The 19198-nt window shown below is 47.6% G+C and overlaps 1 protein-coding gene and 1 pseudogene across 2 annotated transcripts in view; both read left to right on the forward strand.

Moving 5' to 3' along the window:
- Positions 1–245: 245 nt before the first annotated feature.
- On the forward strand, positions 246–2203 carry LOC103245413 (broad substrate specificity ATP-binding cassette transporter ABCG2 pseudogene; annotated as a pseudogene).
- A 2345-nt stretch (positions 2204–4548) lies between these two features.
- NOX5 (NADPH oxidase 5) overlaps positions 4549–19198 on the forward strand; it is a 32910-nt gene continuing 18260 nt past the window's right edge. The window contains exons 1-8 of one of the 2 annotated variants that reach the window (XM_038010092.2): positions 4549–4668; positions 6526–6676; positions 9784–10078; positions 11323–11557; positions 13602–13755; positions 14006–14184; positions 15275–15457; positions 17116–17248. In XM_038010092.2, coding sequence (XP_037866020.2) covers positions 4549–4668; positions 6526–6676; positions 9784–10078; positions 11323–11557; positions 13602–13755; positions 14006–14184; positions 15275–15457; positions 17116–17248 — 1450 coding nt within the window. The remainder of the gene's footprint in view (positions 4669–6525; positions 6677–9783; positions 10079–11322; positions 11558–13601; positions 13756–14005; positions 14185–15274; positions 15458–17115; positions 17249–19198) is intronic. The other variant, XM_008016095.3, reaches the window with a different exon arrangement.

The raw sequence follows: 19198 nt of genomic DNA on the forward strand, positions 1-19198 counted from the left end.
AGAAAGCACAGTGCACATGCTTGGTGGCATTATTAAGTGGAAGCTGCTTCTTTAGGGTTTGTTTGGAAGGTCCAGCTGACTCATCTCAATATTTATATAAATGATGGTCAATGTTCTGCCTCTGAGCACATGGATCCTGAGACTGAAAACTTCGAATAAACCCAAGCGCTATTAAGCAGGAGTAAATAGTGAAAGCCATTTGTGCTGAGAGTGTGTGTCTGGAAAGAAAGGCAGAAACTCTCCAGATGTCTTCCAGTAATGTTGAAGTTTTTATCCCAATGTCACAAAGAAACACCAGTGGCTTACCCAAGATGACCTCCAAAGACCTGAAAGCATTTACTGAAAGAGCTGTGTTTTCATAACATCTGTTTTCGAGAAAAAGTGAAGAGCAGCTTTCTACATGGTCAAAAACCAGTTGAGAAACAAATACAATTGAATACCAATGGGATCGTGAAACCTGGCCTCAGTGCCATTCTAGGACCCATAAGTGGAGGCACTATTAGATGTCTTACTTTCAAGGAAAGACCCATGTGTATTATCTGGAGACATTCTGATGAACACAGCACCTCAACCTACCAAATTCAAATGTAATTCAGGTTACATGTTACAAGATGATGTCATGAAGAGCACCCCAATAGTGAGAGAACATTTACAGTTCTCAGAAGCTCTTCAGTTTCCAACAACTGTGATGAATCGTGAAAAAAATGAATAGATAAATATGGTCATTCAAGAGTTAGGTCTGGATAAAGCAGTAGATTTCAAGGTTAGAATTCAATTTATCTGCAGTGTGTCAGAAGGAAAAAGAAAAAGGACTAGTATAGGAATGGAGCCTATTACTGATCCCCTCATCATGTTCCTGGATGAGCCCACAACTGGATTGGACTCAAGCACAGCAAATGCTGACCTTTTTGTTCCCGAAAAGGATGTCTAAGCAGGGATGAACAATCATCTTCTCCCCATTCATCAGCCTCAATATTCCATCTTCAAGTTGTTTGATAGCCTCACCTTATTGGCCTCAGGAAGAGGAATGTTCCATGGGCCTGCTTAGGAGGCCTTGGGGTACTTTGCATCAACTGGTTACCACTATGAGTTCAATAATAACCCTGCAGGCTTCTTCCTGGGTGTCATTAATGGAGATTCACTGCTGTGGTATTAAACAGAGAGGAAGAAGACCGTGAAGCCACGGAGACGATGGAGACTGCTAAGAGAGATAAGCCACTCACAGAATAATTAGTTGAGTTTTATGTCAACTCCTCCTTCAACAGAGAAACAAAAGCCGAATTAGATCAACTCTCAGAGGGTAAGAAAAAGAAGAAGATCTCAGCTTTCAAGGTCACCTATGCCACCTCCTTCTCTCAGATGTGTTTTCATACATTTATTCAAAAACTTGCTGGGTAAATCGCAGGCCTCTATAGCTCAGGTAATTGTCACAACCATACTGAGACTGGTTATAGGTGCCGTTTACTTTGGGCTAAAAAATGATTCTACTGAAATCCCGAATAGAGCCAGGGTTCTCTTCTTGACCACCAGCCAGTGTTTCAGCAGCATATCGGTCATACAGCTCTCTGTGTGCTGGAGAAGCTCTTTATACACAAATATATTAGTGGATACTACAAAGTGTCATCTTATTTCTTTGGAAAACTGTTATCTAATTTACTACCCAGCAAGATGTTACCAAGTATTATATTTACCTGTATAATGATACCTGCATTATAAAAATATTGCTGTATAATAATCCTAATCTTGTTAGGATTAAATACAAAGGTGGACACCTTCTTCATCGTGTTGTTTACCCTCATGATGGTGACTTAATTGGCACTGGCCATAGCAGCAGGTCAGTGTGGTTTCCATAGCAATGCTTCTCATGACCATCTCTTTTGTGTTTATGATGGTTTTTTCAGGTCTGTTAGTAAATCTCGCAACCATTGCATCTTGGCTGTTATGGTTTAAGTACTTCAGCATTCTGGTTTTACAGCTTTCCTGCCTAATGAATTTTTGGAACAAAACTTCTGCCCAGGACTCAGTGAAATAGTAAACAATACCTGTGGCTACCCAATGTGTACTGGCAAGGAATATTTGACAAACCATGGCATCAATGTCTTACCCTGGGGCTTGTGGAAGAATCATATAGCCTTGGCTTGTATGATGGTTATCTTCCTGATTTGCCTACCTAAAATTGTTATTTCTTTTAAAATATTCTTAAATTTCCCTTTAATTTACTATGATTTGTCCTCGCATAAAAAAAATAAGACCATGATTTTTAAAAAATAAAGAAAAAGGAAAAGAATAATTTGATGAGTATTGAGGGACAGTATAGCCTCCTGTTAAACACGGTTTCACTTTCTATGGTTTGTCACCCATGGTCAACCAAGGTCAAAAATATCCCATGAAAAATTCTAGAATCAACAGTTCACAGGTTTTAAATTGCAGCCATTCTGAGTAGCCTGATGAAATCTCGAGCCTTTCTGCTCTGTCCCGCCTTGGTTCAGTGAATCCACGCTATACACGCTGCCCACCTCTCAGTCACTTAGTCGCTCTCTCTGTTATCAGATCCACAGATCTCAAGAAGAAGAAGGGTGAGTACAGTAAAATCACGTATTTTCAGAGAGAGACCGCATTTACATAATTTGTATTACAGTATATTGTACATTGTTATGATTGTTCTATTTTATTAGTTATTGTTCATTTCTTACTGTAGCTAATTTACAAATTAAACTTTATCATAGGTATTTATTATATAGGAAGCACATAGTCTGTATAGGGTTTGCTACTATCTGCAGTTTCAGGCATCCACTAAGGGGCTTAAAAAGTATCCCCCACAGATAAGGGAGAAGTATTATATGCATACATCTGTAAAACCATTTCCATAATTGAAATAAATGTATTATTTTGATGTTTTTTGATTTTCTAATACATTAATTTCTGACTTTATATTTAGTAGTCTATACTTACATTTGTGTGATATGTATTTTATTCTTTGTCTAGTTGCTTCTGTGAAAACTGGTACATTTATTTTTAACATTTAATCTTTAAAAATAAAATCAATTCTCATTCATGTTCTATAAAGTCACCTCAAACACCGAATTAGTGAATTTGGAACCATTGTTCTTAGAAGGAAATATAGAGTTAGGCTCATGTGAGCCTCAGGGCACAATATTTTTGTCAAACGATCAATAAGTCGCCTTGTTCTATGTGTGTTTCTATTTAAAGACATCTTTAAAATATGTATTGTTGATTCGTTGGCATTGAACTCATGGCCAGTAGCACTGTCACTTGTGCCTAACACGTACTTCCTCCATACTGCACAGTACAGTCTTTGCTCGCTTAGAAATGCTAGACAGTACCGCAACATTATGGTTGGGGGCTGTTTTAAACAGTGAAAACACCAACAAAAAACACAAAAGTGTGAAAAATGTAGTACTAGATAGATCATGAAAAGGACACTCACTGTCTGAGAGCTGAAACAAGAAAGCAGGCATCGTTGCCTTGCTCAGCCTCAGTGGGGAGCAAACCAGTGAGTGACTCAGTTTCCACTGCTCTGTGCATGTCCACAGATAACTACAGATGGGCTGTGAGTACTGATTCAGGGGTTACACATGAATTTTAGGAAGCAGGCAGGTTTGCAAATACAAAATCCACAAAGAATGAGGATTACTGTAGCTAACTCATTTAGGGTTATGTTACACTTCTGAGCTATAGACAAGGCCATTCTCCTAGGGGGACATTGACAGTAACAAGAATCTGTAACTCCTCACTCACTGCCTCAATTTTGGTTTCCTGGGTCCTGATGCTACGGAAGTGTCCTAATTTCATCACTCACCTCTGTTTAGATCATAGTACGGACAGCCCATCTGTGAGGGTTTTAGACATCCAATACCCTGGTGACTTTATAGAAGACAACCTGGGCCTGAAGAGTTAAGACTTGAGGGCTGAGTCCTGGCTTGGTCCATCTTGTACTACAAGCATTTAAGCAGAGGGTGGAGGCTTTGGGGCAGAATGGAAGAAAATGCTGGACTTGAATTTGAATTCTATCTCTGTTTCTAACTTGCTGAATACATTTAGCTAAGTTACTTAATTGCTCTGGGCCTATTTCTTCTCTGCAAAGTGTCTGAGCCCACCAGGCTGTCAGAGAGAACAAAGGAAGTAGTGGTGTTGGGAAATATTTGGAAAGCCGTAAAGATCTGTGTAAATGCAAGATGGAAAGTCATTGTTGTCATGATGTTAATTAATGCAGTTGCAGCATACCACTCTGTGACCTGATCCCCACAGTGTGGGTCCACCTCACTCAGGCCCTGTCATTTCAGAACCTAAAGAGAAGCAAGCCTGGGCCAGCCAACTCAGGATAAGAGGAAGAGACTGAGGCTTAGAGAGGAGGAGAAACAGCTGTGAGAAGCTCTAATCCACAGCCAGAACTGATTGACCCAATTCAACTCGGAGAGGCCCAGGGCCCTAGTTAGAGCAAGGTGGAGGCCCTGGGACCACCATGAGACCTCATAAAGCTTTGGCCACCCCAAGCCCATAAACCCGTTTCCTTTGCCTCCCAGCACCATGAGTGCCGAGGAGGATGCCAGGTGGCTCCGGTGGGTGACTCAGCAGTTTAAGACCATTGCGGGAGAAGATGGGGAGATCAGCCTGCAAGAATTCAAATCGGCTCTGCATGTGAAAGAGGCAAGTGTTGGACCAAGGCGGAAGCCCTACATTTATTGTTATGTGCCCTGGTTCTCAGGGCATAGCCCTTACAAGGAGGGAAAGGGAGCTCCCTGGGGTTCCTGAGGTCTCCATCTTGTAGCAGGGCTGGCGGGATGTTTCTGGCACCCTCCCATTCCTCTTAGAAGCCATGGCCTCCTGGGTCTTCCAAACAACACATGAAGTTGGAAGTCAGTAGCTTGTCAAATCTTAAGCATTATGATTAACCTCACAATTTCCACTAGGCTCATGGGCAGAGCGGATGCTCTGACTTAAGCTTCCTCTCAAGATAAGCTTGTCAATGGTCTATACCCATTAAAGCCCTGTGTGCCACGGCACACTGTTCCCAGTCCTCCAGGCTCCACAGCTACCCTGCCCACCCCACACAGCCTGCATGCCCTGACACACAGGAGACATCAGCAGAGAAGAGAGGACTAAGCCTAAAACGCCAGCCTCTCCCAGCTGTCCTCGGGACTGGCATTGAATAGTGGCCTGGTCCTTGCCAGGGACTAGCCGATGAGCATCTGCATGCCCTGCTTGAATCAGAAGGACCCTCCCCTGCTGGTCCTGGGGATACTACTCAGAACTCTAATGCCACGCCTCCTCCCACAGCAAATACGAAGAAGGAAAAAATCCCATTCTGCCTAATGAGATAATCTCATCCAAATGGGAGGGTGTAAAACATCTTAAGACAAAGAGCATTCAGGATGGTAGAGACTGATAAAAGTACTACCCAGGGATTCTGGGGATGAAGAAAAAAGCCAAGGCAAGGTTGTCAGTCCACAGCAGCCTTCGGCCTATACCTCATACTTGTGAGCCCCTCATGGTTTTATTAAGTCAGACACTAGAGCTCCACAGGGTCCTCCCCCTGCCTTCAGGGGAGCATCCCAGGACACAGCATCTTTGGGACACCCATCCAAGCCTGTCTTCTTAATTTCTGCGCTCCCAGGGTCTAACACCAGGCCTGGCAGGCAGAGGCTACACAGCACAAGACTGCTCAGTGAATGAATGAGGGAACTGGTGATTCAGAACAAGCCTTGGCTGGGCGTGGTAGCTCAAGCCTGTAATCCTAGCACTTTGGGAGGCCGAGGCGGGCAGATCACGAGGTCAGGAGATCGAGACCATCCTGGCTAACACGGTGAAACCCCGTCTCTACTAAAAAATACAAAAAATTAGGCGGGCATGGTGGCGGGCGCCTGTAGTCCCAGCTACTTGGAAGGCTGAGGCAGGAGAATGCATGAACCCAGGAGGCGGAGCTTGCAGTAAGCCAATATGGCACCACTGCACTCCAGCCTGGGTGACAGAGCGACACTCTGTCTCAAAAAAAAAAAGAACAAGCCTAAGTATAAAATGTAGGCAGCCTTAAGAACAAGCAAAAGAAAGGACTCAGATCTTCCAGTGAAATCTGTAAGTCCTTCCCAGATTCACTCATCCCTTGCACTCACCCCAAGTAGGGTGAGACAGGGCTGGAAGGAGCCCGCAGGAGGATCCTCTGTCTGACCCTTTCCCATGTTGGTTAAGGGGCCACCCAGAGGCTGAGATTTAAAGGCTGGTGGGGGTGATTGTATGTAGGGGGCAAAGAGCCCACACAAATTACAAAGCCCAGTGCCTGAAGGGAGCCTGAAGCCCAAGTCAAGCCCATCCTTACTGCAGGTATTGGAACAGGTCTTCCACTAGAGCGGATCACGATGGGTGTTCAGGCATCTGAGTCCTGCTTGAATACCACCACCCCATGGTGCAGCCCCCACCACCACTCCAGACACAGGGAGATAATGAACGAATTCAAAGCCCAGGCCCTGCGGCCACAGTTGTGCTGTCTTCCACCCTTCTCGCCCACAGTCCTTCTTTGCAGAGCGATTCTTTGCCCTATTTGACTCCGATAGAAGTGGCACCATCACCCTCCAGGAGCTGCAGGAGGCACTGGCCCTGCTCATCCACGGCAGCCCCATGGACAAACTCAAATTCCTCTTCCAGGTGTATGACATCGATGGTAAGGGCTCTTCCTGGGTGTGCGCTGCAGTGGGGAGAGCAGTGGGGGCCTCAGTGAGAACTGACCATTTCACCTTGGCAGGCCTGGAGGTGCTATCCCGGCCTCCTGAGCCCAGCCTGGGACTGGTTTCTCCAGGTGAGGCTGACACTTCATTCCCTCTCATCTCTCCCCCAGTCCCCAGTCTCTCTGTCTGATCCCTGCCTCCCTTTCTGGGGCAGTGGGGAGAAAAGGGGGGCTCTGGCACAGGAGACACATGCCTTCTATTCAACTTACCAGAGGCCAGAACCTTCTTTTGTTCTTTTCTATGTTTGAAAAAAAAAAAATCTGTTGTTTTTTCCTTTTCATCGCAGTATAAGCTCACTATGAACATTGGAGACAATACAGAGTGGTATAAGAAAGAACACAAAAATCACCCCTAACATTTTGCTATATTGCCTTCTAACTGGTTGCACATACACACCCCACACAATTTTTTTTTTAACAAAATGGGATTATACTATACATACTGCCTTTTTCACTTACAAAAATGAACATTTTGAAATGTAAAAATATATTGCTTTACAGTATCATTTTTTATCATGGTAAAATATACATAATGTAAAATTTGCCATCTTAACCATTTTTAAGTGTACAGGTCAGTGGCATTAAATACATTCACATTCCTGTACAACCATCACCACCCTCCATCTCCATAACCTTTTCATCCTTCCATTGAAACTCTGTGCCCACTGAACACTGATTCCCCATTCCTCCTCCCCTAGTCCCTGGCAACCACCATTCTATTCATACATTCTGTCTCTAAGAATCTGACTTCTCTAGGCACCTCATCTAAGTGGGATTATACAATATTTGTCATTTTGTATCTGGCTTATGTCACTTAGTATAGTATCTTCAAGCTTCATCCATGTCATAGCATGTGACAGAATTTTATTCCTTTTTAAGGCTGAATAATATTCCATTGTAGGTATATGCCATATTTTGTTTATCCATTCACTAATGAGTGGACATTTGGGCTGTTTCTACCTGTTAACTATCGTGATTAATGCTGCTATGAACATTGGTGCACAAATATCTCTTTGAGTGCCTGCTTTCAATTCTTCAAGGGGAATTGCTTGATGACATGGTAATTCTATTTTTAAGTTTTTAAGGAACTGCCTTACTGTTTTCCACAATGGCTGCATTATTTTACATTCCTACCAGTAATGTACAGGTGGTCCAAGTTCTCCACATTCTTGCTAACACTTATTTTCTGCATTTTGGTTTTTTTTTCTGAGATGGAGTCTCGCTCTGTCGCCCAGGCTGGAGAGCAATGGCATGATTTCAGCTCATTGCAGCTTCCACCTCCCAGGTTCAAGTGATTCTCCAGCCTCAGTCTCCTGAGTAGCTGGGACTACAGGTGCCTGCCACCATGCCCACTAATTTTTGTATTTTTTGTAGAAATAGGGTTTCACCATGTTGGCCAGGCTGGTCTCAATCTCCTGGCCTCAAGTGATCCACCCGCCTTGGCCTCCCAAAGTGCTGAGATTACAGGCGTGAGCCACTGTGCTTGGCCTTCTATTCTGCTTTTTGATAATAGCCATCCTAATGGGTGTGAAGTGGTAACTCACTGTACTTAAAATAGTGTCATTTTTAGTGGCTGCATTATACTCCACTGTATGTATAATGCAGCATCGTGTAGTAGTTAAGACTCTAAGTACAAGCTACCTAAGTTCAAATCTCAGTTCCATCACTTATTATATGATCTTAGACAAGTTGCTTAACTTCTCTGTACCTCAATTTATTTATCAAATAGGAATTATGATAATAATATTTCATAGTCATGGGGTTGAGAGGAAGGTTAAATTAGTTAACTTATGCACAATGGGGAGCCATCAAAGAGTGTTGAGCAAGGGATTCACAGGGATGGACCTGCCTTCTGAAAAGCTTTTCTTCAGCAATGTTCACTTTGCTGCCCTGAGGCAGGAGGGCAGGAAACAGGTAGCTGGCTTCTGTTTCACCCAGGGATGGGATATTCTTAGAGTCAGTAGAATGAAAGGTTAGAGGGAAGGAAGGAGAATGTGTACGTGAGAATTATTGTGAAGGAGGACACTGGATTTGAAATTGGCCAACAGAGAGATTAAAGCAGATAGAAGAGGCCATGAAGGGGCCAGGGGGAGACTGGTCCTCTGGATGCATCCAGAAACCTGCTGCCATCGTGGCTCTTCACTAGGAAAGCAGAACAGGAGGTGTGACTGGAGAGTGGTATAATATACTCTAATAGATTTTGCATCGTAATGTGATTACGGACTTTGGCTTGGGCCGAAGTCACAACACTAATGAGAATTTCCATGTATATGCAATTTCTGTCTTCCAGATACTGCATTAGGTGTTTTACCATCATCTAGTTTGCTTGAACCAGTTCTGAGAGGGAGAAATGATTGCTCTCATTTTAGAGATGAGCAAAGTGAGGTCCACTACCGCAGAGGACTTAGAGTCCACTATTGCACAGTTAAGGAGGGGCAGGAGCAGGATGCCACACTGGGTGTGTCCACATCCAAAGCAGGCCAAGAGATCATTAATCACGGGCTCTGCTGCTCAGGAAGAATAAAATAAAAATGGAAAAATCTCATCTCTGTTGGTAGATTTGGCTTGCTTATCCCATCACTTTCAACTGCCCATGTTTACATAAGGCCACACCGCTGGACTAGAATGCCTAGCTGTGGCCCCTCTCAAGACAACATGATAAACAGAGCATTTGCTCCAAGCTGAACAAGGCACACTCCCTCAGCACTAACCCACATACAGTGTGCCTTTGGATAATTGAGGCTGTGGGCACACAGCCCCTTATAGATTAAGTAAGCAGGTGTATTTTCTGGGCAGATAGTCTTGGAAGTTGAGTAGTACTTCGGAAGCTACAGATTCTGGAGACAGGCATCCACTGAAGCCAAAGATTCTCCACCCGTGGGGAGGCGTCCATTGCTGTTGAGCTAGGCAGTCGGGAACCATGGAAGGTTTCTGAGCTGAAGGTGGCATTTGGTCCTTCAGTTGCATGGTCTATACCCGCAAGGAGAGCTGATGGGCAGAAAGCTGGAGGTGGGTAAACAGAAGAGGCACACCACTTCTTGCAGTGTGTGCATGGCAGGGGGCGTCTGCAGGTACAGAGTCGGGTGCTGGGGCAGGCTCCCACGCGGCTTCATCCCCACTCCGGACAGGCAGTGGCTCCATTGACCCGGATGAGCTGCGTACTGTGCTGCAGTCATGCCTGCGCGAGAGCGCCATCTCGCTGCCCGACGAGAAGCTGGACCAGCTGACGCTGGCGCTCTTCGAATCGGCCGACAAGGACTGCAATGGGGCCATCACCTTCGAGGAGCTCCGGGACGAGCTGCAGCGCTTCCCCGGAGTCATGGAGAACCTGACCATCAGGTACGGCCAGGTCTCGGGGATTGGCACTGTCCGCGGCAGCGTTAGACTCCTGGTCGGAAGTGTGGCAGGAACTCACCGCGGATCCGCCCCGCCCCGCCCCGCCCCGCCCCTCCACTCCCCAGTTTAACCCACTCTTGAGTGTCCTGCAGGGCAGCTGTCTTCATTGCTTCCACTTCCTGTAGTGTCTGCAGAATCAACTCACGGTATGAGGCACCTACTGTGTGCTGAGCACTTTTGCATATACCAGTGCATTTTATAGCAATACTCATTTTAAAAAGGAAGTTACTTCGCCTGAAGTAAGTTGCCTAGGATCACACAAATAATTAACAAAGGTAGTTATTTATGCAACAAATGTTTAAGCAACTTCTACGCCCCCAGCACTGTTCTGAATAATGCAGTGAATGAGGTTTGCACCCTGCTGGGACTCCTTTCCAGGCGGAGAGACAGGTCATTCACACCAATAAACAAACACATAAACTAGAGAAGCACGAAATTAATAAGTGCTGTGGAGAAAATAAGAGTGTAACAACAAGACCCGTCTGTCCGAATCCAGGCTCTGAATAGAGCCGGTTTTGTAGTTCATTCTTCCTGTGTATTAACTACTTCTTCTTCTTTTTTTTTTTTTTTTCTGAGACTGAGTCTCACTCTGTTGCCCAGGCTGGAGTGCAGTGGCATGATCTCAGCTCACTGCAACCTCCGCCTCCCAGGTTATAGGGATTCTCCTGCCTCAGCCTCCCGAGTAGCTGGGATTACAGGCGCCAGCCACCACGCCCTGCTAGTTTTTATATTTTTAGTAGAGACAGGGTTTCGCCATGTTGGCCAGGCTGGTCTCGAACTCCTGACCTCAGGTGATCCGCCCGCCTTGGGTTCCCAAAGTGTTGGGATTACAGACGTGAGCCCCCGCGCTGGGCACCTGCGTGTTAACTTTCTTGGGGCTTACTTACCAAAACATATCTCAGATTCTTCCATCCTTTTCGATTGCCTCTTTTAAAATTGGAAAGTAAAGAGAAGTAATAAAAATAGCCGCGGTTGTGGCATTAGGCAGACCGGAGTCCCCTTTCAACTCCACAGAGCTGTGCGACTGTGACCAAGCCACTTGACCTCTCTGATTCCTGGTGTCTTGAAGAATGCCGGCCTGCTTGCCAGACTTGGTGGGCCACAGCTGAAGGGGGTCTTTAAGTTTAGACATGGGTGGTCCCCGCCCCACTGCTCCCCTCTGAGCGGAGCCTGCCTCTCTATCGCAGCGCTGCCCACTGGCTGATGGCTCCCGCTCCCCGCCCACGCCCGCACCGGCCGCGCCAGCTGACCCGCGCCTACTGGCACAACCACCGCAGTCAGCTGTTCTGCCTGGCCGCCTATGCAGGCCTCCACGTGCTGCTCTTCGCGCTGGCTGCCGGCGCGCACCGTCATCTCGGCGCCAGCATCATGGTGGCCAAGGGCTGCGGCCAGTGCCTCAACTTCGACTGCAGTTTCATCGCGGTAGGCTCTGCCAGCATACAGTGCTCTGAAAATGTTAGGAGCCGAAGTGGGCTCCTCCTAGACAGAGCGACCCACAGAGGACACCTGAAATGCCAGGGCAGGGTGACACCTTAGAAATGAGCTGGGCCAACGCCCAGAGGTGGAGGATGCCACCCAGAGAGGGACAGTACCTTGTCCACAGTCACACAGTTAGTAAATAATAACATAGCTGGCAATTTTGTGCACTATGTACCAGGCACGGTGCTGAGCAGGCTCCATTTGATGTTCACAACTCCCCTATGGTAGACCCCAGTGCAGGTCTGCCTTCAAGAGGAAACCCTAGAAGAAGCCTTGAATACCAGACCATGGAGTTGGAATGTGGTTCTCTGGCTCCTGGATGAGGTCTCTAAGAGGTGTTTTTTGTTATTGTTGTTTGTTTGTTTGTTTTGAGACGGAGCTTTGCTCTTGTCTCCCAGCTGCAATGGCACAATCTCAGCTCGCTGCAACCTCTGCCTCCCAGGTTCAAGTGATTCTCCTGCCTCAGCCTCCCCAGTAGCTGGGATTACAGGTGACCGCCGCTGCACCCGGCTTATTTTTATATTTTTAGTAGAGATGGGGTTTCACCATTTTGGACAGGCTGGTCTCGAACTCCTGACCTCAGGTGATCCGCCCTCCTCGGCCTCCCAAACTGCTGAGATTACAGGCATGAGCCACCACACCTGACCTCTAAGAGTTTTTGATCACACAACTCCTACCATTAAAACAAAACATATGCTTATATGCATGCCCTATTATCATTAGCTAATAGACTAATGGCACAAAGTAACTTCAGGGGAAGATTCATCACTGATGAGCAGGGATGCCCATCTTTAGCTCAGATACGCTTCTGGATATCAGCTTTTCGTTAAAGTGGGTTTTATAGGTTTTATTTTAAATTTATTTTTATTATTTTTAATTGCTAATTTTAATCTTTGTGGGCACATAGTAGGTGTAGATATTTATGGGGTACATGGGATGTTTTGATACGTGGGATGTTTTGATACATACGATGTGTAATAATCACATCTTGCAAAATGGGGTACCCATCCCTAGAGTGGGTTTTGTGTTAACAGCTCAGCCAGCTGACAAAGACTTCATTCCAGGAGTGGGAGACGTGTGATTTATTTTCTTGGCCATTTGCTCTTGCATTACTAGCACAACTGTTCATCTGTGGTTTCTCTGCTGGGAAACTTTTAAAGCTACTTGTCCTTCCTGTGAGGGGTAGTTAGCTTAGTTTCGGTAAAGTCAAATACTGTGCCCTACAAGTCCACATCCTTGGCAAACGTAAATATACTGAAAGCAAATGAGCAATGAGAGAACCCTGGTCAACCACTCCACATTTGGGAAAGTCTGGTCCTCCTGCAAGGCACCTTGAGAACTAACACGACACGTGCCCATCTGACATATGGACTGAATGAGGACACCAAGTCAACGGAGATATTTTATTTATTTGAGACAAGGTCTCTCTCTCACCCAGGCTGGAGTGCAGTGAGTGGTCATAGGTTGCTGTAACCTCAAACGCCTGGGCTCAAGCAATCCTCCTGCCTCAGCCCCCTAAGTAGCTAGGATTACAGGTGCGTGCCACCGTGCCCAGCTAATTAAACAATTTTTTTTTCTATAGAGACAGGGGTCTCACTGTGTTGCCCAGGCTGGTCTCAAACTCCTAAGCTCCAGTGATCCTACTGTCTCAGCCTTCCAAAGTGCTGGGATTAGTGGAGTGAGCCACTGTGCCTGGCCCATGTATTAAATATTAGTGAAAGCATAGATGTTTTTCATGTGTTTAGATAAAAATTAATACAAATAGACATTCTGTAACTTTCTCTTCCCACCGCAGTTCTGGAGACCCTCCTCTAGCGGTCCCAGGTGTGAATCCAGGGAAGCAGCAAGGCATGGGGGCAGGGGAGTTTGGTGAGTGTCCTGTTCAGAAAGCACAGCTAGTTCAGGAGGCTGCAGGGAGGTGGCTGGGAAAAGAGGACAAGACAGACAAGAGAGTGAGGCAGGGCTCTCTCCCACTCTGCCTGGCCAGGTGCTGATGCTCAGACGCTGCCTCACCTGGCTGCGGGCCACGTGGCTGGCTCAAGTCCTACCACTGGACCAGAACATCCTGTTCCACCAGCTTATGGGCTACGTGGTGGTGGGGCTGTCCCTCGTGCACACCGTGGCCCACATTGTGAACTTTGGTGAGTGATCTGGGGCAGGGTTGGGTCAGGGAGAAGCTCGAGCAGCTTCAAGCCCAGGATGTGGGACCCAGCCCCTATGTGTACTACTTGCCCAAAGGGCAGAGAAGGGGTGCCTTGGATAAGCCAACGCTCTGGGCAAAAGTTTCTGCCTGTGCTAGTATCTGATGGCGCAGGGTGGGGATTCCAAAGGGAAGGTGGAGTGGGAAGAGCTGGTCTTGCGGTCACTCAACCTTTCCAAGCTTGTTTTCAGTGCTCCAGGCTCAGGCGGAGGCCAGCCCTTTCCAGTTCTGGGAGCTGCTGCTCACCACGCGGCCTGGCATTGGCTGGGTACACGGTTCGGCCTCCCCGACGGGTGTCGCTCTGCTGCTGCTCCTCCTCCTCATGTTCATCTGCTCCAGTTCCTGCGTCCGCAGAAGTGGCCACTTTGAGGTGCCGCAGTCCCTGCCCTTTTGCTTCCCCCAAGGCCAGGGTTCTACTTTCATTTCTTTCCGTGTCCCTTCTGATTTACTCCAGAGCCCAGGAAGGTCCCAAGCTGGTCTGCCTATTACTTGCATGTGATTTGGGACCTGCCGCTGGGTTCTGCCATTGGACTGTGGTTTATGTCTGCCAAGTGTAGACGTTTTGCTGTGGAAGAGTCTGCCTTTTTGCTGGCTTATCCCTTTAGCCTATTTGGATTAAGAGGGCTTAAAACAGCACAGGGAGGGGATGGACAATAGGCTCAGCAAGTTTTGAATCCCCACTCCACTGCTTACTGGTCACTCAACCTTTCCAAGCCTCAGTTCTCTCATCTGTAAAATGGAGGTGTAATTCTCTATGTTATTTTAGGAATTATAGGCGATAATACATGTAAAACCACTAACTACATACCTAGCACATAGGTGCTCTGAAAATGTTAGTTCCATCTTCGCTTCTGTCTCTCCAGCGTCCTCAAGATGCAGAAAGTCACAGAGGACTTGGTTTGGAGAGCTTGACTGTCTCCTGGCCTGGCCACATCAGAAATAGACATATACTGAGCACCTACCTACTCTGGGCCAGCAACAAGCCTTTGAAGTAGGAATCAGAATCCTCATTTGACCGATGAGGAATTTGACACTCAGAAAAGTCATGAAATTGCCCAAGATCCCAAAGCTTTAGTGGGTGCTAAAATTGTCTTGTGCTATTTCTTCTCCACTCCCAGGAAGCCACTGCTGTCTTTCCTTTCTTCCTTCTGAGAATGGATCAGAAGGTAGGGATACTGAGGCTCATGATCCCTGTGGGGCACTCCAGTCTGCCCAGAACCTCCCCAGGCAGATATTTCAGATGTTTGCCTCTGGTATCAGGAAGCTTCCCTTACAGCCTCCTTTGGCCAAGCCCCCAGAAAAAGAAGCTTCCCAACCCCAACCTCTTACCCAACTCCATCCACGGGAGAGAGTCAAGGCTCTGGGCACTGTCCTGGCTTTGCGGATAACCCTGAGTCCTGGCTCTGTTCCAACCCCCAGACCTTGAGTTCTGGAAATTTACTGTCCCTCTACCCCCACAGGTGTTCTATTGGACTCACCTGTCCTACCTCCTCGTGTGGCTTCTGCTCATCTTTCACGGGCCCAACTTCTGGAAGTGGCTGCTGGTTCCTGGAGTCTTGTTTTTCCTGGAGAAGGCCATCGGACTGGCAGTGTCCCGCATGGCAGCCGTGTGCATCATGGAAGTCAACCTCCTCCCCTCCAAGGTACAAAGGGCTGGGGGGAGACTTTTCCCACTCATCCCAAGAGACAGTTTGTGGGGTGGAACAGTTGGGTACCCCATCAGACCCCCAAGGAAATAGGGACTAGTGTAGCTGCAGCCCCCTTGCTATGGAGGAGACAAGCAAAATGGAAGACCCAGTCCAGCCCTCCAAGAGGGAGACTTTAGGAAGGTGAATGGCAGGGCAGGCAATACACCTCTAAAATCCAATTTTGGGGAGAACATTCTCCTTCAGCTCAGTAAGCATTTATTAGTGCCTACAGGGTACCAGGCCCTGAACTAGGTTACAGAGAAACAGAGAAGGTTTTGCACTGTCCTGCTTTCTAGGGGAGCCAGCCCTTTCATTACAGTGCAGGGCTGTGTTGCTGGAGGTATTAAACCCTTTGTCTTTGGGAGGTCAGAGAAAGCTTCAGAATAAGGGAGAAGATGCCATATCAGGGTTTTGAGGGATGAATAGGAGTTTGTTGGATAGAGAAGACAAAGAAGGGTATTGCTGGCAGGAGGAACCGCATGGTAAAGACACAGAATTGTGAAAGGGTATACTGTGCTTGGGGGACCATAGGTAATTAGGCATAGCTGGAGCCAAGTTACCAGGAGGAAGCCAGAGAGATGAGTAAGGCCTGCTCATGAAGGGCCTCCTGAGCTGGGAGACCCACCCCGCAGGCCATGGGGAACCCCTGAGCATGCTGGGAGGAGATGGTGGTATTAAACTGGGACCATTTATACTCTAGTTAGATTTCTTTAGTTGCTCTGTGGAAGGTGACTTGGAGGGGGTTTGGGGGGAGGTTCTTGCAAATACAAAGATGAGAGTTCATGAGGGCCTTGACACTGAGGCAGTGGCCATGGGATGGAGGCAGGCGCACATCACAGAAAGACTCAAGAAGCAACTGGTTGTGTTTTGCGGCGACAGAGAGGATGGAGTCTAGGACGTCTCCCAGGTGTCTGAGTGGTATCATCTATGGAGAAGAGAAAGGCAGTTCTAGGTGGGCTCAGCTCTGGACACACTGCATTGGAGGACCTGGGAGGCTGAAGAATGAGGCTGTGCTGTGTGTCTAGGCTCTGGCATCCAACAGCCTCAACCGCATTCAGATCCCACGGTTTCTTACCCAGTGGCCTTGGGAAGTTATTTAACCTCTCTGAGCCTCCTCTTCTCCTCCCTAAAGTAGAGAGAAAATAATACCCGCCTCATACAATTGCTGTGAGGCCTAGAGATAGCACAGTGCTCCGAAGCAATTGTCTGGAAGGATGTTGTTGTCCAAGGAGAGATGCCCATTGGTGTTTGGAATGCTGGCCAAGCACTGGCCGAAGTTCCAAGAAAGGGCTGGAGCAGCCAGGGAGGCATCACAGGGACATGTCACAGAGGGTCCACTAAAAAGCAGTGCTTACACCCTGAGAAGCAGGGTAAAACCAGGGGCCCCGCTTCAGACACAGCCTGGCTGCCCCCTCTAGGATTGTTGCCCACTTCCAGATCGGCAGGTTGGCTGCTGAGGTGGGCCCCCACTCAGAAGCACAGAAGAGTGTCGTGTCTCGGGGCATGCCTGTTTTATGGAGGAAGAGGGCAGCCCAGCCTCTGCCCTCTTATCCTGGAGCCCCTGGTGGCTTTGGGCCTGCAGGAATGATACTGATCTCCTTCCTCTTTCCCAGGTCACTCATCTCCTCATCAGGCGGCCCCCTTTTTTCCACTATAGACCTGGTGACTACTTGTATCTGAACATCCCCACCATCGCTCGCTATGAGTGGCACCCCTTCACCATCAGCAGTGCTCCTGAGCAGAAAGGTAACGGCGACCTCCTCCAGTCACTCTGCACATAGTCACCGAGTTCCCGTTGTGGGCCAAGTACAGGCTGGGAACTCGGAACACAGCACTGAACAAGGCCAGAAACACAAAGTCAGCCTCAAAAAGCTCTCTTTGAAGCGGGAGCCGGCATGCAGACACCGATTGGCATGGCAAGGGCTGTACCAGTTGCACTGAAGTCTTACAGGGAGGGCCTGGCTTGGTGGGGAGAAGCCTTTGCAGACACGGGGGCACTCAGCTGGACTTTGAATGGCTAGTAGGAGTTTACCAGATAGGGAAGGAGATGGGGAGGAGGCAGAGGGAAAAGCAGAAGTAAAAACATGAGAACCTGGAGACTCAGAAGAGTCTCCTATAGCTAGAGCTATGGGGAGGGGGTGGGTGGGCAGGTGGAGTAGCAAGGAAAGAATGGAGGGACATACAGAGAGAGAAAAAGAGCATGAAAGGGCAAGTGATGTTGCTGGCAAAGCCAGTTAGAGCTAGGATGGGACTAACGAGGATTTCAAAAGCAAAGTTGGAATCCAGATGAATGGAGCAGCCAATTGGGAGCCATGAATGGTTCTTAAGCAGAGGAGTACCTGGCTCAGGAGAGGATATAGGCGTTTTTAAGAGGGCTGTGATGGGAGACCAGGTTTCCCTACTCCCACCTGGACTTGGGCCTTATAGAGCCCCAAGGCAGCAGAATCCCTCACACCCTTCTCCTCCAGCCCTGAACCATTCCCATTGCTTTTTGGGTCCCCAGCACACACAGAACAGTTCAGCTGATGCTTTTGCTCAGCTGTCCTCTGACTGTCACCCATGCACGTGCCTTCCTTCCAGTCCCAGGCTGTTTTTGGAGCTGCCATCTGGACCCCTGCCCTTCTTCCCACCATGAGATGTGCCTCCAAGTATGGCAAGGGTGGCTTGCACTGACATTTCCAACAGGGAAGGCCTTGAGTGACCTATTACAGTAAGACCCTTGCTTGGCCTCATGAGGGTTACCCGGCCCTGCGTGTTGGGGGTTCTCTGACTCATCCTGGTTACAAGCTTTAGTGTCACTCAGGATGCCTCCCAGACCCAGCTCAGCAGGACCCCTGGCCCAGATCCCTCAGCTCACAATGTAGACCCAAGGCCAGGGTTTCCACATGTGGGGCTGCATACCCCCTACCTTGGAATCACCTGAATTGTGCCCTCAATGTACCATGGAACAAAGGTAGAGGTTGGAGAGGGTGAGGCTATTTTCTCCCTAGTTTTTTCCTTTCCTTTCTACTCTGTGAAGAACGTCTGTGCTCTCAGAGAACTCAGACAATATCAAAATACATACAGAAGAAAATGAGAATCCTTCATATAATTTTATCCAAGGGAAACCATTGCCAATTATTTGGTGAATAGGCTTCCAGCTCTCTCTCTCTATCTATCTACATGGCTAACCAGATGGAGAGATTTTGTATACATGGGCTCACACTAGAGGCAGTGTTTCATAGCAGCAGTATGTCATGGAGATCTTTGTATATCAGTGAAGATAGAGCTTTTCCTTTTTATGCCTGCATGGTATTGCAGTGTATGGATACTAATATGGTTATTGACTATTATTAATATTATATGGGTATGTCATGTGTTTCACCCATTCTTTTTCTCCCCTAACTTTCCAAACTTGTTTTATTTCACTAATTCTTTTTTTTTTTCTAGAGTCTCACTCTGTCACCCAAGCTGGAGTGCAGTGGCATGATCTCGGTTCACTGCAGCCTCTGCCTCCCAGGTTCTCCTGCCTCAGCCTCCTGAGTAGCTGGGATTACAGGCATGCGCCACCATGCACGGCTAATTTTTTTGTATTTTTGTATTTTTAGTAGAGTCGGGATTTCACCATGGTGGCCAGGCTGGGTCTTGAACTCCTGACCTCAGGTGATCCACCCGCCTTTCCTAAAGTGCTGGGATTACAGGCATGAGCCCGACCTT

This window comes from Chlorocebus sabaeus, chromosome 26 (assembly GCF_047675955.1).
Source record: "Chlorocebus sabaeus isolate Y175 chromosome 26, mChlSab1.0.hap1, whole genome shotgun sequence".
Taxonomy (NCBI): domain Eukaryota; kingdom Metazoa; phylum Chordata; class Mammalia; order Primates; family Cercopithecidae; genus Chlorocebus; species Chlorocebus sabaeus.